This window comes from Haliaeetus albicilla, chromosome 15 (assembly GCF_947461875.1).
Source record: "Haliaeetus albicilla chromosome 15, bHalAlb1.1, whole genome shotgun sequence".
In the NCBI taxonomy this organism is placed as follows: domain Eukaryota; kingdom Metazoa; phylum Chordata; class Aves; order Accipitriformes; family Accipitridae; genus Haliaeetus; species Haliaeetus albicilla.
The window spans coordinates 6,562,550-6,585,722 of NC_091497.1; the positions used below are offsets into that span (position 1 = coordinate 6,562,550).

Sequence of the window (23,173 nt, forward strand, 5' to 3'; positions counted from 1 at the left end):
GTGGGTCCACGCTTTCCCTGGTTTTCCTTCCCATTTTTGCTGCTGATGCACTCATAGTAGCCATTCTTGTTGGCCTGCTCTCCCCTCACCAGTTCAGATTCCAGCCAAACTTTGGCCTTCCTCGTTCTGCCCCTACGTGCCCCGACCACACTCCCGTGTTGCTCTTTGGTAGCCTGTCCCCACTTCTAACTCCTGTCTGCTTCCTTTTTGCATTTAAGCTCAGTCAGGGGCTCATCTGTCGTCTCAAGTTCCTATTACAGATTTTCCCCCTGATTTCTTTGAAATATTTCACCCAGTGGCATAACTCCCCTTCACTTCAACAGAGCTAGAATTTTACCACACTTTAGAAATTACTACTATCAACTTTGTCATCTTGATCAGCAAATTTTGTTTTGCTGTCATCCTCTATTACAAATAGATGCTTCAGCTATAAATTATTTGTTTGATATAATTAAGCTGCACCTAAAAATACTACAGTTTAATACCCAATTGCGTCTTGCATCATCTTACAGCAGCAGCCTCCCAGATATGACCTAAAAAATACTAATTCACTGTGACAGCAGGTATGATCTTAGCCTTCCACACAGAATTTTAGCAACTGGAAAATGTTTTCCAACTGTCTTCAGCAGTACGTGTCAGCGTTCAGCAATGCTATTTTCACTTTTCAGATCTACAATAGATACATGCAAACTTTGTAAACTTTTTTCTTTCCAACATACATGTAAAGAGCAGAAGATTAAAGAGGGCACTATCCAAGAGAGTCCTTCTGGAAAGCATTAACCCCCCAAGAAAAAGAAAAGAATAAAATTCGTCCACATTTTTGAGATGACACGGGAAAATTTTCAAGCCTATTTTCATAACTTCCTGGACAACACATTCATACTGAAACCCTAAACACTGTTTGCTGTAGTTGAAGCACTGTAACATGGATAGGAAAAACTGACAAATATGAAAATTATATGATGGCAAACTTACATTCCTGTTGAGAAATAGCTTTCACTAGGAAACATTTACACCAGTTTCTCATAATTATTGTTTAAGATGGTGGACTGGGCAGTGTTAGGTTTATGGTTGGACTCAATCTTAAAGGTCTTTTCCAACCTAAATGATTCTATGATTCTGAGATGTGAAACATTTTAAAATTGTTATCTTCATATATTTAAAAATTTTGCTTACAAACAAAACTGAATGCATGCTAGATCATTCTCTCTTTTTTCACAATCCAATGTCAGTGAAAACTTGGCACTGGTACTTGACACATCTACATCTATCTCCCGCTCTGCTCTCCAGCCCTGCTTTCTTGCAGCTCCTTCAATCTGAACTGCCCTCCAAACCCTGGTACACTCGTGTTCTAACTTCTCCTTCCTTCAGAAACACCCCTAACAGCGCTTCTTCCAAATGCTGTTTTCCACATAATCTGAAGATACTTTTGTTTCAACAACAAACCCCCCACCTGGTGATTCCAATAAAACTCTTTCTTTCCTGCTTGTCTTCGTACAGACCATTTCCTCCCCTTCCCTAAGAAATATCCAGCAATAATAATAGTATCTCCCACTCTTCTGTGATGAGAGCTTACAGCCAGCTCCATATTCCTTCAGAACTCCCTCCCCACTTACTCACACGGGATCTCTTTCAGTTCTGGGTAAGCAGATTTTCCCAACGCCTTCACAAAGCCTATCACTGTTACACTATTTTGTTTATCTTAAGATTTATCTTTGTCTCTCTGGTTGTCACTTCCCCAAGGCAAAGGCAATGTCTTTCCACAAGTTCTCTTTAGCACTGATTATATCACACAGATAATTTAAAATTACCTTTCTGTTCAGAGCCACGCCATCTTCACAGTCCAGCACCGCACAATCTACATTTAGTGACGGGATTTTTCGTATCTTCTTTTCATCATCTGCAGGTACATACAGCACAGCTCGCCTGGGAACGTACTTGTGAGATGATGCAAGGCGGTAACTAAGCTTAGGAACACCAGCTGGCAGAGGAGAATCCACCCTGTAAAGGATATTGTTGAAATTAGACTCTTGGCTACAATGCTGTAAAGAATAATTGACTATATGTTAAAAGAGGAATGTTTCTACCTAGATAGTGCCTGATTTGGGGTTATTTGTGTTTTTTTTTTTTCCTTAGGAAGACTCAGGGTAGGGAGAGATCAGTATTACAATTAATTACAGTATGAAAGTCCAAAACAACTATGTTCAACAGAAGTTGCAAACTCAAATACTCAGAACTGAAGAACTGCCACAGCTGAGGTTATCCATTCAGCCTTAATTATGCTGCCCATTCTGTGCGCTACAGCAAGTATTAAATACAGAAGGGGGGGGCGGGTTGGTTTTTCCCCTGTCATATGACTCCTCCATAGACTGGAGGTTGTGCTGGGAATGGATCAGGACTGCTTTAGAGAGGGGGCTGCTATCTGCCACGTTTGCTCCAGGAGCTGGATGGCATGCTGTGAATGAAGCTGGGGTGTTGGTTAAAACAAACATGAGTTTGTGCCGTTGATTTTGCAACCTTAGCGTTATATCAACAGACGTATTTGCATGCAAATTTTAAATAAGCAAAATGGATGGAGGGGGGAAACAAGGAAAACAGGAACGAAAACCCCACGTAATGTGGAACTTCACTAATCCCAACATGTCCTCTCAGAAGCCTCCAGACCTTCAGATCCACAGCATAGACTTCCAATCACAACTCATAAACCCACCAGCATCATCAGCAGGTTGTCTGCTGCGGTGCCTTTTAAAATTCATAAATGCTTTGTGCATGCTTCTCAGTGGCTTGAGTGGGTGGCATCCGTACGTCCTGTAGGCGTCGGGTTTGTGGTGGTCTCCACCCCGTGCTGGTGATCGCGGTGAGGGACCAGCTAACCCACCCTGAGCGCAAGCTGGGTTGGTGCACTTGGAGGCAGTGGGGCTGCTGAGGGAGGCTGCCCTTGAGCGCGGTAGGGAGCTTGCTTTGCTCCATTATTACAAGCACAGAGAAATAAATTGCAGAGGGTGCCACTGTGTTTCATGGCCTTCCAAAAAAACCCCCTTGCCTGCTCCTGTTCCTCCCCATTTCACGCTGTACCCCCGAGCCCTATTCTGCTACATCAAAAATGAGGACAAAATAATACAATTTGCCTTCATACTCAGAGCACAAGTCACTTATGCCACAAAATAATCCTACCATATAACACCATTATGCATTATCATGTATATTATTCAGCACTTTGAATAAAGGAAAGCTTTTCTAGCACCATGCTGAACATGTCATTATCGCATCATGTCAGGGACCCATGCATTTTCCTATGCCCTTCATAATAATGCTTCCCAAGTTGCTGCACTTGGATGACACACAGCTACACGTGCATGTGGGTTTTCTTCAAAGTGAACATGACTAACACTCGCAAACACTTGAAAATGAGTTCAGTGAATCAAAATCAGAACTGATGTGGTGTGTCACTGACAGACCACTAAGATACTTGCCTTTCTAAGCTAACCCCGTTGAAGAACCCTCTCTTCCCCTCAAGTGTGCACCCTAAAAGTGGAATATAAGCCTTGGGTTAAAAATATGAAGAAAGCTTCTATCACATTTTATCTCAGTAAAATAAATCAAAAAGGACAACTATTTCACCATCTCCTCTGCTGTGTCTCCACATGTTCTGGGTGGACCCACTTTATGAGCCCACAAACCCCCGCGCTGCCAGACTCTTCTTTGTAATATGCCTGGTAATGCTTAATTCAGCCTAAGAAATGAGGCAGTTTTGCTGTTAAACAGAAACAACACCCCTTTTTCTTACAAGTGCCAGTGCTACCCTTGTTAATAAATCTTTATCTCTAACAGCAACAGCTTCAAGACTTAGGTGGTGGAGGTCCTGATGACACCTGGAGACATGCAACTGAGATCCACTGAGTCTCTCCTAAGTACCCTCTTTGCCCCTCTCTCATGAACCACTTCATGTCCCCCGCCTCGTGTTGAAGTGGGGATGGTAACACAACTTGTGGCAACTCAAGTGGCTGCTGGTTAAATCCACTTAATCCCATTTTCTTGCAGTAGTGCACTTTGGGAGAGCAAGGAGGAGGTGGAAGAGTGGTTTATCGCAAATGGAAAGAGGAGGGTCTTTTTTCAGTGTGACACAGAGGTCAGTAAAGAAGTCTGCAGTCCTTCACTAAACATATATGAGGGGACAAAAGTGATTAGTTTCTATTCTCTTTCTCTGATGGCTTCAACCCCGTAGTTCCCAAAGGCACAAAGGAGTCAAAGAGCTCAGCCCATTAATAGTTAACTCCAGCCTAGAGCCAAGCAGTCCCTGAAGCACCCTTAATGACTGTTTCTCACCAACCCTCCAACTGGCCAGAAACCTGATAGACGCAGCTAACGCCATAATCTCAGAGCACTCTGAGATGAGGTGCATCTCCTGTCACACAGGTTTCCTAGGATTTCTTCTGGGCTGTCATCGAACCAAGGGCTGTTGGACCAGCCGGTTTCCCTCTCGCTGCTGCAAGGACCACAAAGGTGGCTCTGCTCTGCATACCACGCACAACGGCGTGTAGTATTGTGTAGGTAAAGGCGTCGTTACCCCCAGACCAGGTTTAGTCAGGTGTCACCACTGAGGTCTACGAACATTTGTTTAGATGGGGGAGCAGTATGGCTTCCCCATCAGACTGCCTGACTCCGAAGAAATGGTAGATTTTATCCATTAAAATATCATCACCTAACAGGCTTAATGTTAGAAATACTTTCGCCCAGTGGCTATTGGTATCTCCTCCTCAGCTAATCATGGCCACATGGTCACATGGGCCCAAAACACAGGTTTCTCAGGACACAGATTATTATAAAAATATACTGTCAATGTGTCAAATTATTAGTCTTATGGAACATTTTAGCAAGTTGAAGAAGCAATAATTTTTTCAAGAGGTATGGCCAGAAAAAAAAAATGTATGGGAGGAACCAGTGTCAGTGGACCAACACAGCATTCTTCTCCTTTCAAAACAAAGAGCTCTAGAAATGCACATGTAAAATAAGAGTTTTCAACAAGTACGCTTAGGCGTGACTGCAGTAAATGTTTTCATATGCTATTATTTTGACATATATTCTTAAAAAATCATCATCTGTTCTCACCGTGCATTTTCCTTGCATAGTCATATTTTATGTTCCACAATAAAATGAAACATAGAAGAAGAAGCAGATTTGTTAAGAAATCCATCTGCCTATAGTCTTTTTTAAAACAGTGGCAAGGCCCAGGGTGCTATGCATATGAGCAGTTAGCTACTCTGGAAGGAAACACTATCCTGATTATCTCAACTTCTGTTATTTTGATAGAATAAAAACATCCCCAGCAGTTACTTTTTTAGGACAAAAAACCCACACAGCACTGCAATCTCAGAGGAAGAAAATCTTACATATGTTTCCTGACTGCAAGTATTTTAATGATTCAAACTAAGCTTGACTATGCTTTAAACTAAACACATGGACACAATCCAAGTGAATTTGCTAAGACAATGTTTCTTCCTTTAAGCACTGTAAGTTAAAACAAGGACTAGGCTATTGGGTAATGCTCATTAAATTGTTTTACAGCAGCATATTTTCATTCATAGCATCTAGCAGCACGCTGAATGCTCTTGGGTCTTGGAAATGAAACTAAATTTCTTCAGCAAACATAACACTCTACTAAAGTCTTCATCAAATATGTAAAGGTAGCTGGCAAGTTAAAGTTACTTGTGATCCTCTGAGAACCATTTCACCCAAGAGCAAATAGTTCATCCTCAGGAAGGAGAAAACAAAACCTTTCTGATTACTAAGAGACATTGCACTTCGCAATGGCAGCCATACAGTATGACTGCAACCAGTGAAATGACCCCAAATTATACACACTTCCCTGCTGTAAACTGCATTTTCACATTCCAGCGTTGCTCATACTCACACATATACTTAACTGCAGACACCTGTGCAGTTCTCATCGGAGCCAACAACCTATAGCTCACAAAATAAAGTACTCCCACAAGTGATTTTCAGGATCAGCACTTTAACCCGTGCCTCTGTTCCCTGTTTATTTGCTAGATCAAATCAGCCCTGGAAGAGACACTACACCATGATCTGCCTAATGCATGGAAAAATACCCGTTGCTCTATAGGTCAAATCTCTCCTTCTACAATCTTTGGCACAGTGTTGGCAAAGTGTTTCCGAGGACCATTTTTAGGCATTTGACTAAAACGATTAAAAAAGCTGGATAATTTCCACAATGCATATTTCTGACCTGTATGCACATAACTGCATACCAACCACAGTCCCGGATATCTGCGGTGCTGCGGCAGAACGACAGAAGTGACCCAAGACCTAAGACCCCACTGAACACGACCCAGCTAATGCAGCAAAATCTCCTACAAATTATTTACCCGATGTGTGCAAAAAAACCCCCAGAGTAAACATAATGGTTTTCCTATGTCAAATTTACTAGGGAGTAGCTTACAATCATACACAAATAATCTACCAAAGACAAAGGAAACTTCTACGAAATTACAAAGCCCTGCAATTTGCATAGTAATTCTTTCTAATTAAGAAAAGGAGATATAAGTTGTTTGTTATAAACATCAGCAGGCCCTGTGCAAATACGAAGGGCTCACAGCCGAGCTGAGTATTTGTCAAATCAAAGCGACTCGCCGGAGAGTTTTATTGGTACAGCTGCGGCGCATGCATTTTATCACACATGCTAATAATCCTGGTTATGGCACTAACATTTTAATCATTTGTACTGTGGGCTTGTTTCTCAAACAATTAGCACTAATGAATGGCCAAAATACCTCGGATCATATATGTCTAATTGCAGTCAAGAGCGGTTATTGTCCGCATGTACATTTCAATTCACCTCTGGGGATAATGTTTGTTAATTGTATTTCTTTATATAGCAAGTGAAAAAAGGCTGTTCACTCAAAAAGGGACTAAGTGTTCTCTTCTTTCCCTTTGTTCCCACAAGAAGCTAAAGTCACTTCAAGAGGCACTTAATCCCATCATCCATGGTTACAATTGCCTTACAGCATCAATCAAAAAGAATCTGAAGTAAAATGATGCAGCTATATTGTGTAATTAAAAGCAATTCAGGTAGTTATTGCTTGGGGCATTTTCCAGGTCCAAATACTTAAAATGGCACTGCGGGGATGCTAAATACTGTAGTGTTTTAAATTTGGTCAACTACAATATCTCACAGAGAAAGGGGAGGAATATGCAAAAAAAAAAATCTCCTAGTGTGTATTGTAAAGCGAAAGAAAAGAGGAGGAACAGCTAACGTTTGAAGTGACAAAATCTACAAGTCTCCATATAAAAGGGAAATAAAAATATCAAGAAGAGAGAAAAGAGGAGGAAAAAGAAAAGGATGGCAGTTTTCAAGGAAAATAAATTCCTCGCAATTGTTAAAAAGTTAACATGTGAAAAAATGCTAACGTTTCCTCGCATGGAAAACAAAAGCTCATGTCACAAGCTTTACCATCAGAATACAGGTCCCTGAAATCTTTGCACTTTCCTAGTGGAAATAAATCCGAGGTAAACTGAGCAGTTCTTCTTTGGGAAAAAAAAAAAAAAGAAAGAAAAAGACTTAGGTTAAAAGAGAAGAGCTATGATATTTACTTCTGAATAAAGCCAGAACTTCCCGAAGGTACTTTACCTAACAACTGCCACTAACCCTGATCCAATTATGCTAAAATTAAAACTGGGGGGTTATCAACATATCAAACACTCTGCTTTACATTTTCATTTATTCCTTTGTTCCAGACCCACTATGGTCACTTCCCTGACCCTCCAAAAACTAATTAAGAAACCCCCAAACCTAACCCGTCGCCAGGGCAGGCAGAAGCCACCAGCTCTCGTAGTCTGAGATCTCTTGACAAGCAGCTTTCCTTTACCAGTGCCTTGGAAGAGGCTTTGTCTGATTTTAAACTCCCCCAGTAAGGCTGATGATACGATCTCGCACCGATGTAACGGGAAGATCAATTCCCCTGAAGCGGATGGGGGTTATACGGGTATAAAATCGGCCCCCATCCCTCAAGTTTGAAGAGGGTGAAAGAATAAACCCTAACACTTTCACAGCATCCTTAGGGAGACAAGCGGTCTGCACCCAGCTGCGGGGACTGAGCGCGGTGGGCTGAGGAAGCGCTCACAAAAACTCGGCGAATTAAGAAATTTAACCCCCGTAACAACCAGCTTTGGATATCAAAAGGGACAGATTGGAGGGGGTTGCTCCCCTGAGAGCAGTTGCCTGCTGGAAAAACTGTAGCAGGGAGAAATGAAAAGGGAGCTTCCAAGTGACCTTTAGCAAGTGCTTGCTCCAACTGATAGGACACATCGCATTATAGCCAAAAAATAGAGAGGTGAGCCAAATGGGGAAGGAGAGCCCTGCTGATAAAAAAAAAATCATGATGCAGAGAAGCATGAGCAGAAGAAAGCAGTTTAGGGTCTAAATGGAAACTGAGAACCAAATCCAAAGTTGCTGGCAAGTCATTTTAGGAAAAATATGTATCTTTGGCTGCTATGTATAATTTTTTCCTACCTCCAGTAAATAGATGTAAGTCATATAACTGGACACCAGAGAAAAGATTGAATACAAACCAGGAACTTACTGACAAAGGCTTAAAATCACGGACTTCTAAGCCATAAAATGATAAAAGGCTATCATAGGTTAAATAGTTAACCAAACTTTCTCCTCCCACCAGCACTAAAAGTAAAAAAAAAAAAAAAAAGACCTTTTATTTACCCCACCATGTTCTTTCAACTACATTTGACCCTGTTGTTTTGGTTGACTCCGAGCTTCACCATGCCTTGAATTGCTTTGACTGAAGATCAGGGTTTTTTTTTCTTCTCGGTTCAAAATGGCCAAATTAGACAGCCAGGATAAAAATAAAAGGACCACTGGCTTCTCATATTACTAACGTCTCCTATTTTCACAGCAGCAAAAATAGTCTGTTTGTGAGGAAGAGGAGAGCGCTACGGTTCTTTGACTTAATATGGGAATTTTTAAAGAGATTTAAATAATGGCTCAGGGTGATAAGGGCTGCTGCTTCTTACTAATGGCAACAGGCTGCTTCTCTCGGGCAGCTTGTGTGTGTGTGTTTGCTATCATCCAAGGTTAATTGGTGTCCTGTCTTGGGGAGCTTTAACATACGTGACATACAGTCGAGAGTTTGCTCCCTTCCTTACGGTGTGGATAACTCTGAATAACTCGTCATGGCCATAAAGTATTCCCGAGCTGAGCTGCGCCTCGCTTTGCTTTTACCATTAGCAAAGTTTCTGGCTCCTTGGGATTCTTTCCGCTGCTTCATCAAACCCACATCACTGCAGGGCGATGGAAAAGCACTCTGTTTGTCTGTGTCACATTCGCTTTGCCACATTAACCAAAGGAAGGTGTAGTTCAGATAACAATTCACTTCCCTGTTTTCCTACATATAAAGATATACAAATAAACATAAACACTAAACATAAACAGTTTTGAAGTTTTAATTTCTATAAGTAAATTTTAAGCACTTGCATGTATCTAACTAATGATGATTCTACGTTGCATTTCTCAAATCTACAACACTGTAAAGAGACTCTGTAAAATTTTGTCCATCTATACGTTTTCCCAACAGAAGCTCTTGCATTACACATATTTTACAGAACTGCAACTAGCAGCTGCGACAGAAAATTACAACACATTTTAAATAACAAAAACATCCCACAATAAAGATAAAGATTCAATAGCATATTGAGAGGTTTAAAAATGACTACATAAAATGAGCCTTTTTTAAGATGTGCACTGAGAAGTAAGAAGAAATTACTTTGGATGTCTGACATCAATGTATGATTTGCTTTATCATTGCTGTGTACAAACCAATATGCAGCAAGTGTGCTCAGGGCTGTGCAACACAAAGGAAAAAGCATGGCTTCTGGGGTCAAGCATCTTCCAGTTCAGGAGGATCAGGCACATGTCACCAACAAGCTGTCCTGGAGCATTCCATGCCAAACACTTAGGAAGTCAATATATAAAATCCACAAATCTGTAGTGGTTGCACTTTTATGGATTCAGACCCGTGTTGGTGGCCTCTGCAGAAAAGCTGAACTTTCAGGAGATTCTTTACGTCACTGCAAAACCACTCTTGCCTCTTCCAATTCTCCCCTCCGGCTCACCGTCGGGCTCTTCCCTTCCTACTCATTCTGCCCCAATGTTTCCACACACACCGACTCTGCACCCACCCACATCTCTATGTACCCATATGCAAAAATTGGTAACAATGTTTGGACAGAATTTGTTTTCTCACTGAACATGCTTTTCCCCTCTTTTCTTCCCCGCGCCCTTCTCTTCCCTCCGTGCCGGTGCCCACACCAGGGTACGGGGAGCATCCCCACCACTGAGCTCTTGCAGCTCCCACCACTGGTCCAGCTGTGTGCACGTTGGCTAAATGCTGCAAGGTCAAGATCAAGACCAGCATTTGAAAATTCAGCGCTAATTACTGTGATTACAGTCTGAGTCCCAAACAGCCAAAGCCTCCCGAGCAGTTTAGGAGCAGGCTGCTAACGAGTTATATGTAAAATAAGAAACAGGCACTTGATAAAGTCAGAATCAATAAAGTGCCATTCCCGCCTGTTAAATGACCTTGCTGTAACACAGAGCCACTATCTTCACCAGAGCCTGTGCAGGTTAGATACACGTATCTGCAGTGTGAGAGAAAAGGAAAACAGTACAGTCCTTAAAATCCATTCTGATTTACATCTGAGTTAAAATAAAATTACACTAAAGACGTGCCTGAGAATATTTAGCAGAAGGAAATGAATCGAGTGTCAATACACTGGTGCTGCAGAAGTCAGAAGAAGAAATGTGACAGCCACTTTGGGTCTTTCAGAATTTCTGATTTTTTATGACAAATTGTCATCTTTGTAATTTTGGTTGTGGTGGGGATATTTTACAAACTGAGGTCCCCTTCATGTTTCTGAGAATTTTTCACTGAATAGGCCATATTTCATCTTGATTTGCAATTTACGGCAGTCTACGCTTAGCCAAAGCACAAACAGCTTGACGATTCCTGTACTTAGAAATGTATGTAAATTACGCTACTCAATAAAGCACAGACATTTTTACTACTTAGGAAAAACAAAACAATATTGCAGTCTTCTCTGCACTTTGAGATTGCTCCTGTAAACGCACTCAAGCATGTGCTTAGCCCAGAGAAATCAAAAGGACTAGTCAAACACTTAAAATTAACCATGTGCTTAAGTGCCTGCAGGACTGGGGATTAATTTTGGATTATGAAACTGTTCCATTTCCATGTGTTCTTAGGCTATACATGGGCCAACCTGCTATTTTCAGGTTTTGGCATAGAGACTTGTGCAAAATTGAGACTTAGATGTATGCAGATGCAATCCAGCTGGTGAATATCTTTTAAACAATACAAAGATGCTTGATCTCAGCTGGGGAAAAAAAAAACCTGCATGATATTTTCAGAATAAGATTAAAAGCAAAGATATGATTTATATTTAGCCAAGCATTATTTTCTAGAAGAATTATTATGTAGAAGAATCATTTTGTATTAAACTGAACTTATTCGGAATGGTTTCTGTGCCAAATAACTGAGCAGTGAAGAACAATTTAGCAAGCAATTAGTAAATATGAAACTGCTGAAGAACAGAACTGTAAAACTAAAATACACTGCAATTACATCAAAAAAATAAAATGTTGTAATTAAATCAAAGCTGATGCAATATGACAGAAAAAAGAACGAATGCACAATGCTATTAGATCAACAGCAAGTGTAGCTACACCAATTGAAAACCAACTGCTCTCTGCTTTTGAACACATGCCTGGTGGAAATTTTAAAATATTTCCTAAACGGACGATAAAGAAGAATGCCTGCAAATCCCGCAGTGCTCCAGGCAACACTTAACTTTAGAAATGTCTACAGGCAGAAATACTACCCTGCAGTATGGCTCAGGATGGCACAAACAAGCATCTGTGTTTATTTTTTAACTAGTCAGATTTATAAGAGCAATGAAATCCCTACATAAGCATTTTATATTGACCTGATATGGACTTACTGTTTTAACCAGCTTTTTAACTAACTCCACAAGTTAATAAAGGCAACTACATGAATCCTTACTGCCTATACATTAAGATAAGAAAAACATTCATTAAGCAATATCCAGACTGTTTTAATTACAGGAATATCACTCTTATTTGTAGTATAATGTTCGTTAAGTACAGTATAACATTTTCTTAAAGTGCCCCAGAGGCAGTTAAACTCTTGATTAGCTATAAAACCAAAAAATCTCCCTTAACTTCAATCACAGGAGTTAATGCCTACTGCAATGAAATTCCAGTACTTTTAATCATACAAAAATGTCATATGTAAATCTTATTAACCATGAAAACATTATATAAGATCAAATGAATTTTCTCTGCTGCTATCACTACTCAGTGCTAGAAAAACATAGGAATCTTTCTATGACAGTTGTGGTAGTAACAGTAATAAGTCCAGCCCTATTTCCTTTGAGAATGAAATCAGCTGAAAGCCAGATCTTATTTTATTAATTTCAAAAGATAGCAGGGAATGCCCCTAAATCCTGACTTCTAGATTTTCATGCCTTTAACTATGTCCCTGTTCAATTATCCAAAGTTAAAACATACAAAACGAGTAGCAGTGGTGGGATTAAACAACCTTATGCAGACTGCAGAACCTTCTTGATCTCCAGTAAATAAACACCTGGCAAAGCTTTACTCTCCGATAACAAAATTTCCTTTTTCTTCTGCCTTTTTCAGTATATTACAAGAATTAACATTATTACTGCTTTTGTACAGATGACAATGAAACACCTACGTTTTCTTCAGTATTTATCCTGCATCTGCCCATTATTCCATATATCTCTTCAAAAAAAACCTATTCATTTTTTGTTTGCTAACAACACCCACCAAGAATTCAAAAAATCATGAACAACATGATGCATTAAAAATGGTAACATTTTTAAAGTGCGCAATGAAATACTGTTTTCTGGTTCTTGTGTCCCTGGTTTCGTATTTTCAAGCTTTTCCTTGCAACAGTCAAAGACAGAAATTTTCTTTAAAAGTAAAAAACAATTAAAGGCGAGATTTTAGGAAGCTGGGGTTAAAGGACGTACTAAATATTGTGAAACTAATGATAAAAAGATGACAGTTGTCAATTCATTTTGATCTTCCACATAGGCAGCTGAAGGCTATTTTTATTACATGGAAACAGGCATACCAATCCCTAACTCAGCAGCAGCCCTCCAAAATCATCTCCTTGGTAAGGTCAGTAAACTAAAAATGGTAAATTTAGTGCCCAAGAGCCTCTTCAGGCTCAGCACACCTCTAGCCACTGAGTTCCCCTTAGCAAGCGATAAGCGTTTGCACAGCGCTACCTTGAAAGGGACAAAGCCCTCACCCTACTGAGCTGGTGGGGCAGGTCCTGCCGTTCCCATGGGTGCACATTTGGGGCATGTGGTAAAGCCCTGGGTGCACCCTCCAGGGGCAATTTTTGGCCATAACCCTGCTCCTGACTCAGGCAGTTCATTAAGCGCCTTGAGGAGGTGAGCACACTTGGAGGAGATGAATCCCACCCGGGGGTGTCCACGGTGGGGAGCTAATTTGGAGAGGCACGTTGGTCATATTGTCACAGCCTATCTTACCAAGGATGAACTTTGCTGGGTAGGCAAGCTCGAAGAAAGACAACAAAGGTGCCGGACCTACCAGGGCAGATAATATGAACGTATGATGGAGGAAAAATGTTGGCCAAGGGACACTTTGTAATACTAAATACAGAAGCCTGCTATAGAAAAACCCATCTCTAAGCTACTTTTATAATTTAATCATCTAAACATTTTCACAGAACTCTTCAGATCAGTTTTGCCACATCCCAGGAGATGTAGAAACTGGTCATTAAAACCATGGCTCCCAGGTCTGCAGATCCCCCACCTAGCAAGTCCCATCCCATTTGTTGGTCACCGACATGGGCACTTTAAAAAATGATCATTGCCAAGAGTGGAAGAGAGACGGGGTGAAAATCAACTTCTCTGCAAAACAACATGATTTTATTTTCACAAAAAAAGTCAAATTACCTGCCAGCAGCCCCTTTTGGGGCACTGAGAGCACTTGATGGGCCTTGCTCTGTGCAAGTGCAAGTGCTCTTATTACATGCTCTGTTGGAGTTTCTTATCTGTATTTCCCAGGTGAGATTACTCTTGTGGTTACAGTTGCTACAGCGTACATTTACCATGGCCAGTGAACCTATGAAAAAGCCAACTGAAACTTAGGTAAAGCTCAAGAGTCAAAGTTGCTCTCCTCCCCAGTGGCCTTGTTTCATAGGATGCCCCTTGTCCCCCAAAAACTTCAGTTTTGTTAAATGTGGATTTCCTACCTCACTGCATTGCAACACACATCATCATCATCGGTCCCCCTCCCTTAAAACCAAATTTTAGAAAACAGCCCTGTCCCTGATGGCTGCCTAGTGGGGAGGAAAGAGTTGGACATGGCTGAGAGGGAAGGGAAGAGAAAGGCAGGAGAAGGGGTCGCCAAGCACGGAGTTCACTCGGGAACGCCATGAAGAAGAAATTCTTCCAGACTGCCCCAGTTTAAGAGTGAGGATTTTTTTCCTCTAAACTCTTGACACAGGCTGTTCAATATTTATTTAAAAATAAGTGAAGAAGAAAAATACACTGCCTCCCTTGCAACCTGCACAAATAAAGAAAATACCTTTTAGTTCATAATGATAATATATATTACGTAAGCAAAAGTCCTGAATTACATGAAAATAAAATCTATAAGGAGAAATAGGATTAGGTCTACTTCCATATAACAGTTTTTATGATATTTAAATGAGCAGCTATGTTTCTCTAAGTCAGCATTATAGCACTTCACATCTGCGTGAAAACTGAACAACATACAGACTCTGAACTCACTGATATATAACCTTGTCCTCCCTGTGAAAACATGTAAAGGCATCACTTGGTTTTCCTTTAAAAGTCGTCTTTAACAAACTCTGTCATGAATGCAGGTTCAGACTTAGGGAAATGAGATAATTAGATGACATGTCTTTTATCCTCTACTGGATAAAGAGAAAAAATATTCCATTACTGTATCTGCCTATTTTTTTTGTTCAGGTATCATTGTAGATACACTTTAGTACAAAGGTGAAATAATATCACTAAGATATGTTTTAATTCTGCAGAGCATGTCAGTAATCTGTACTAATACTAAGAAACAAAGTAGCACTCCCAAAGTTGAGATTATATATATGGAATTTGGATGGTTCAAAGCATCAGTTTTAGTCTCACATCACCCCTTGTTCATCATCATCTGTTTCCTTGTTGGTAGGAAGAATGTCATGGACATTTCAATTTTTATCTTCCTGAATAACAGTTTAGTTGAGCTAGCGTCTCAGTAATGACAAAGTTTGTTGTCACAGACTAGCGTCAAATGTGCTGGGAAAAAATTGTGGCATATCCGCTCTCTCCTCCAGAGCACATCCAGCAGGTAACATCTTTCCTTCTTTTTTGGGTCATTTGAGTTTAAAGGAGAAAATGTAAAATAATAATGTCACAAGGTCTGGGTGCAAGCAAGAACAAAATGTGAGACACTGGACAGACAATACAATATCCCCAGTCTTAAAGGTAAGGTTTTCTTTTGGCTTGCAACTATGACAGTCAGAGGTGAACATCTATTTATATGTGTGCATGCTTATGTTTATATATTTATGTGCCTGTATATATATCTACATATAGTATTTATTTATAAATGTGCATATATGTACACAGGTATGTGTATAAAAAGACCCAATGTGGCATAGTACCACAATAGCATGTAATGATGGAAATTGGCAAAAAGAATTATCTTCCATAAATCCAAGAAATAATAAAACTGTTTTTTCCACAACTTTTAGTCTCAAATATTCTTCATACTTTGCTGGACTAAACTGCCTTTTCCTGCATCTCCAGCACTGGCACAGAGTGGGAATTCTCCAATGAAATATGAAGTCTCCCCAGGACCCCTCATACACTAGACTGAAGGTTGTTCCACCGTTAGTTGTCGATGACAGTGCAACACTTGTGGTCTTTGCATCACACACTTTGTATCCACACACTGTGGGCATCCTGCATACCTTGCACGTACAGGTGTGACCCTGCAGATTTACAGCTGCTGTAGACTGAAGACATGTCTTAGTGAGCCAAAGCAGCTCTGCCTGTCATGTTACTGCTTCCTGTCTTTGCCAAATCCCTGCCAGAACAAAGCAAGCAACATGCTATTTCACACAAGTGTCACTCCTTCCATCTCATCTCTTGGAGCTCAACATTTTTAGCCATAAAAAAGTAAGATAACAATCTCATATTCTCCTTTCCTTGTCCCTGCTCAGATTATTTTGGAGAGCAAGGAAGGAATTTAGAGGCTGTTTCATCAATATTCTACCACTATATGTTAATAGGTGGGAAGAAAGACAACTTTTTGGCTAAAATAGCCATTTACAGTGGTTGCCAGAGGGACCAAACTGCACTGCAAAAGGCAGGGGGGAAATAACTCATTTCTTTCTTCCCTTTTGAGAAGCAGCAGGACAAGGGTGGGCATTCCCTCGCCATGATGATCTTAAGGGTCTTTTCCAATCTAAATGATTCCATGAGCTGTTCTCCACCCTGCTCCTGAGGCTGCGTGGTTCCCATGCCCAAGGCTGGGCTGTGAAAACCACAACTGAGCCCTTTGCAAAACAGACTCGAGTGCCCTGTGGAAACAGTGAAGAGAAGCACGTCCCTGGGAAGACCTCCATGCCCATCTTAGGCACCTGAACCTGAACAGATATGTATTTGGGCTGTTTTGTATAGCTTTTGAATAGCTGAAAGGTAATTACCACCACTGCCAGTGCTAGTGCTGTGTTTAAATAATTTCTTTCACTCTATATTACAACAACTACTTCTTCAGCGGAAATGTTGTTCAATATCTGGACATTCCTGATGATCTGCAAAATAAGACCCAGCATTCGGCATGCTCAAAGAAAAAAAAAAATCCTGGTGCAATCTGGCCTGAAACCCTGCTTTCCCTTTCAACAAATACACTTATGTTTTGGGGTCTTTTAAAGATATGCTGCCTCTGTTCCTGTCCTAAGTAGATATAATGTAAATTGTTTTCCCACCATGATAACAGTCATGCCTGCTAATTTCAGCATTTCAAGGATGTTGCTAGATTTTGATCCACAAAAAGGATATTATAAATATTAGTAGGTACATTTATTCATGCCTCAGGAGCTTATATTAGTTTGAAAAATAAATAACTAGTAGTTAAGTTTTATGTGATTTTAGATCTTAAAATATTCTGTTTTATTATTTTCTAACCTCTGCAAAATGCTGCCTATTACGAAGGAAGCAAACAGAAGACAGGTTCTAGACCAGAATGGATTGAATTATGGAGAAGTGAAGATACAAGAGCCTGGAGAGACAAATAAGTCTTCAGGCGGCTGCAGTATGTTGACTACTCTATTACTCAACTAGACGTGTGTACACCTTGATTCAAAATACACTTTTATTACTCTATACGCCTTTTCCATTGTTTGGAAACCAGCAACCAATAAGCCAATGTTTAACCTAGAACAAGGAGTATTAGGGTGGCTTTGAATGCAGGGAAGATGGAGGACTTTGGTAAGACTGCTCATGTTTGAGGGCCAGTAGGGAAGAAGATTAAAAAGCATCTACAGGAAGAAGAGAATTAAAGGGTAATTGTAGGCTGCAAGAAGCCAGGTCTGGCAGAGGGATGAGGTGAGGAAAACCCAGGACCTGGGAAGTATAGACAAGGAATCTGAAGCCAGTGACATGCAACGGGGAGCTCTACAGCCAAGTCAAAGCAAGAGAGGCAATCCTGGACAGCCAGCACCCAGCAAGGCAGGGTGGCCCAATCAGCCAGGAGAGGGGTGACAAGTGCATAGGGTCTCAGTGAGATGGCCCCTGGGAACCAAAGGGAGGAATGGGTTTTGTGCAAGTGGCGAGGCAGACAGTGCCAGGACGTGACCCTAACTGAGCCACCATGGGAGAGGACCAGGGAAGACTGGGGAGGACTGTGGGAAAGACACACAAGGACAGGAGGTGAGACTGTGAAACAGAAACCAAACCATCAGCCAGGGACACAAAAAGGGAGCCATGGTAGGTATACACTTAGAAAGCTGGACAGAAACAAGGTCAAAAGCAAGACTAAAAGAGTAAGGTGAGGATGTAATTAAAAAAAAAAAAAAGAAGAGGACAAGGTCAGTGGAGATTTTGGTGAGGGAAGCATCAATGAAAAGCAGGGACTGAGGAATCTCCTGACATGGCATCAGAGACAGAGAAAATATATTAACTCAGGGCAGCCAGCTGCATCACTTAAGGAAAACAGGGTAGCCTGGCATAAGTCTTTGAGGATGAAGCAGTGGAACAGGGAGTCAAGGATGGGGAGTACAGGGGAGGAGGAGGAAGCAAAAAGGAGACAGTGGGATCTTGATTCAGCCAAGTAGCTGAGTACAATGTGAACAGTCTGAGCACTCTAATAATATCACTTGACTAAGCACCTTCCTGAATCAGGGCCTGGCTCAGGAGCCTTCCAAAGACTGGGGAAGAAGCTGTGTAAACTGCTCAGAACAAATGGCGTTTCAGCATGAAGAATGGAAATGAAATGGGAACTTCGATGCTGACCCCAGAAGTCCTTCTGAAACCCTCTAACAGTGACCTGTCACCTCACTTCACAGAGAAAGCAGAAAAATGTTTTTACTTGCCCTACACACTGATTTCCCACACACAAGAGATCATTTTAATTTAGGCCTCTACATTGTTTTGCTAGCACTTAACATTGCATAAAAATAAAGTAACTTCAGCTCCCTGTGATGCAGTGCGAGTGACTGAACTTCCCTTCAGTAGCCAGAACTGCATCCATTAAATGTGTGAAATGCTAAAGGTAATGGTGTCCAACAATAGAAAATGAGGCAAAAGGAATTTAGACCAACCTCAGGAACCAGTTTGCCAAAATTATGGGTGGATGCTAGGGGAGAAGGACAAATAATACAGGGACAGATGGCTAAGCAAAAACAAAAGCCATTATCTAAAACCTGGCTAAGGAAAGCTTAGCAACTGATTGTTTAACAGAGGCAATTAGAGAACTCCATTAAATATAGTACTATCAATAGTTTGGATTCTAAGCAATAAGAAAACGGAGGACTTGCCGCCATTGGTGGCACTATTAAATACTTGCTATGCTCACATTAAATATTAAGGTGCACACGTTTTATACATAACGGGCATTTCTTATCCCTGTTAGAAGGTGGATTAAAAAATGCAAACAAACTCTAGGCCAATAATAAAAGCTTTAGCAACTTGTCAAGTCTTAGAAAACCATAACAAGGTTCTGCGAGCAGTCTGCTGCTCAGGAGATCCTGCTGAAGTACGACAGTCTTTCCCTCCCCTCTTGATTCCCCTCGCAACACGTACACATATAGTCCTGGAAAACCATAGTCGGACGAGAAGGCCAGCGCTCTGGCTGTGTCCCCACGGGGGTGAAGGGTTACTCCAGAACAGCAGAAGCATTTTCTGAAGGTGCCCCACCTCAGCTGATGGCCACCACGGAGCAAGACTTGGGAGAAAAGCATGGGAAGCAGCCGAAGTGGCACAAGGGAGATAAGTCTTACACGTGCTTAGTGTTGTGCCAGGATAAGGACCTGCAAACTCTGGCAGCTCTTAGCAGAGGGAGGGTGTAGCGCAGGTTAGTGTGGCTCTGACATCCTGGTGGCATCACATCGAGTCCCGGGCATCCCGCAGTGCTCTCGCTCTGCCATGAAGCCCATGTAAAACTGCGTCCGTGGGAGATGCTGCCGCTCTCCGTGCTGAGAGCAGGCACGCGTATTGCACAGTTAAATCACTCTGCCCCATACACCGGAGAATTAACTCCAAATAAATGTCTGAATCTCTGCCTGCAGCCTCAGTACAAACATTGCTCTCTCAAGGCAGCACGGCATGAAAAGTTGCACAAGTCATGAAAACGTAGCCTTCCATTAGCTTTACGCAGCACAAAATGATGGCTAAACCTGTCTGCCACCACTGGCTCGTAAGAACAGTTTGAACCAATAGGCCTTATTCATATAAGCAAGCAATGTTTAGTTCTTTTTCCATACTTTCCTGGTACTTTAATTATTTTAGTAACTAACTGACACGCGTTGTTTCAACATATCACATCTCCATGGTGGCACCATCACTTTGCAATAAAGGTTTCTTTAAGAAAAGAAACAGCTTCTTAATTTTTTTATTAAAAAAAAGTTAATAATTACAGGAACACTGATGGTGTTGCTATAGTTACAACTATATCAGCCTTTCACTTATAACTCCCCGTTTTCAAGGATCAATAACTCAGTTGTCAAAAATCCCACTGGGCAGAAGCCTGACACACATCTTAAACATACATTATACAAATGCATAAATAAAAATTGGCTGTTTCACAGTTGTGAACATTTTGATTCAAACCAGTCTTTCCAGATGATGCTTTGAGCATCTGACAGTAGTGGATTTTATTTTTTTTAGAATATACTTTTTGGCAGGCTGATAGCCTTTTAGGTGCCCCAGTGTTTTTGGCTGCCGCCACAGGGAAAGGAAGAAGAGCCACTGCTTTTTCCTCCAGCCATTTCATTCCCCCCACCAGAAAGGAAGCAATTCTGGACGTGCCCACTACGCTCCCAACAAAACTTCCCGAGGATTTTTAGGCACAAAAGCTTCACGCGCATGTGCAGCAGCTGGATTACCACAATAGACCATAACGGCCCTAAGAGCCGTTACGGTATATCAAGTGAGTAAACTGAAAACTAAGAAGGATTTACACAATGACCATAGTGGCTCCCTGGGAGCCGTTACGGTCTATCAGGTCAAAAATCCACTTTTTAAAAAGCGCCTAAATATGTGTATACCCAACAGGGCCTTGAGTCTCCAGAGCGACTATCACACACGTTTTCAAAATCAGCCAGGGAAGAGAAGGGAGATTACACCAAACAACGTAAAGAGAGAAATTTTTTACAATGAATAAAATACCTATCATGCAAATTCTAAAGACCTATATTTAAAGGGAAAAAAGTGCATGGTTAGTTGAGAAATAGGATGTAACATGATTACTTCATTGTCAAAACAGGTCCTTTTAGTTTTTTTTCTTTTTTTTTAAAATGAGAATTAAATGAAAAAGGAAATTTCCCACCAAAATGATAACTGTTTAAAATAAAAGTTAGGTTTCACGAGGTATAGAAATAATGCAGTCGCAGCTGCGTTCTGAGTTGCAGTTCTGCTGCATTTCAAGTCTCCAGCCACAGCGCAAGTTAGTAATACAGCTCAGCTTTGCCTTTCTTTACTTCTCTCCCATTGTGTCAGAAAACGAACAAGTTATTCGAGACAGTAATTTTCTCCATAAAAGTCACCTCTATTTTTTCCAAAAAGAAATCTGCAATAAATCATGAGCCTACTTACTTTTTCTTCTTCCCCTTCCTTTACATGCCATATTTGTTCCTGCAGCAAACCTGTAAGAGAACACTTTCTCTCTATGACCTGAGATAACGGTAATGTTGAAAGAATGGCCTCACTTGTCAAAGATTAGAGGGCTGTCTGCAGCCTACACTCCTCTTTACTAGAGCCAAATAGGCCCAATAAATGCTAATACTCAGCATGACGCATCGAGAACGTTAAGCCTCAACTCTGACTAAGAAGAAAGTATCACAAATTTACTGAAATTATCTATAGCACAATAGAGAAGAGAAGGAATTAATCAAAGTCTCTCTCTTAATGCAATGCTTGATTGAACTATCCCAATCCCTTTTTAAATAGGATAACCTAGTGGCAAGTGACCCCGATGACACATCCTAGAGAGGTACACAAGTACCACTTGTTCGATTTTTTTTCTTTTATGACCTCATTAAGAAGGATTTTGAAGATTGTTCCTGAATATGAGAACAAAGTGTCTGAAGATATCTCTAGCTTTTTATGTCTTTAGCCTTTTGCTGTTGAAATGGCTTTTGGAGTGTTTATAAACTAAGTACATGCACAAGCAAAAAAAAAAAAAAAAGTCCTTAAAAATGAAATCGACTAAAGCTACCTTTTCTTAAATGCAAAGACTAGCTAAGTCTCCAAGAAACAAGAAAGTTTTGCCAAGATGAACTCATGATTGCATCTACCCCCCGCTCCGTTCTCCCTCTCTCTCCTTCCCTGTTATAGACCCCATTAATTAGATTTGGCGGCAGTTTTCCCTTCCTTATCAGGGAAGACAGAGTCTGCCAAATCTGCTAGTGTGAAAATACTCCATCGCCAGTAACATTTTTTCCTAAGTGTTTGTTGATTCCACGCTTGGATTTAATATCGAGGATTATATTTTATAACCAGAAACAAACAAACAGATTTATAACTGAAGACCGAAAGGCAAACAGCAAAAAAAAGCAAGCCAAGTACTGAACCTAAATGTAGCATTTTTATTGACTTCTTAGAAACCAAATAACCTGGCATATTAGTGTGTGCATTCTGCAACAGACATTCAGCCCCATTGTACTACTTAGAAGAGAATAAAAAGAAACCCTACTGTTTGAAATCCAGCGGAACATCCCCACAACAGAGCACAACTGTTCCCTCATGCATGAATGGGAAGGAGATGAAAGAAAAGATGGACTTCTGAGGTACAGCAAAAAACAAAGACAACAAAAGTGCTGATCATGAGGGAATGACACAACTCATTGCTGCAAAAAGGATGAGAGAAAGGAGCTCAAACAATGGTGCAGACAGCTAAGTGACATGTAGAAGAATTGAAAAATCTACAGAAGTGTCTTTTCTTTCCACACTTGACGAGAAACAATTAAATGTTGGTACATCTGTCATAAAAAAGATAATTGAAACCTGTTACCATCATTATAGACGGTAACTTAACTACTGAAACTGTAACTGTCCAATTAAATGTTGCCCCCTCTGTTATCTACACCACTTGCTAAAATGAAAAAAAAAAACTTTAATGCTTGTGATGATTTACCACCACTATAGCTGTTACAAGCCATAGAGCTAAACTGGCACATTTTGTAAGGTAGATATTTAGACTATGGGGTACCTACATGTATTTGTCCACACACAGATGGGGGAAGGCAGGCACACATGGGTGCATACAGGCTCACATGCGTGAGCGCACGCATTCATGCACACGCTCTCG

General features: G+C 40.8%; 1 protein-coding gene across 7 annotated transcripts in view; it reads right to left on the reverse strand.

Annotated features, from left to right (window-relative positions):
* CLYBL (citramalyl-CoA lyase) overlaps window positions 1-23,173 on the reverse strand; it is a 175,047-nt gene that overhangs the window by 82,091 nt on the left and 69,783 nt on the right. For all 7 annotated transcript variants that reach the window (XM_069802403.1, XM_069802404.1, XM_069802399.1 and 4 more), the window contains one exon: window positions 1,812-2,001. In XM_069802403.1, coding sequence (XP_069658504.1) covers window positions 1,812-2,001 — 190 coding nt within the window. The remainder of the gene's footprint in view (window positions 1-1,811; window positions 2,002-23,173) is intronic.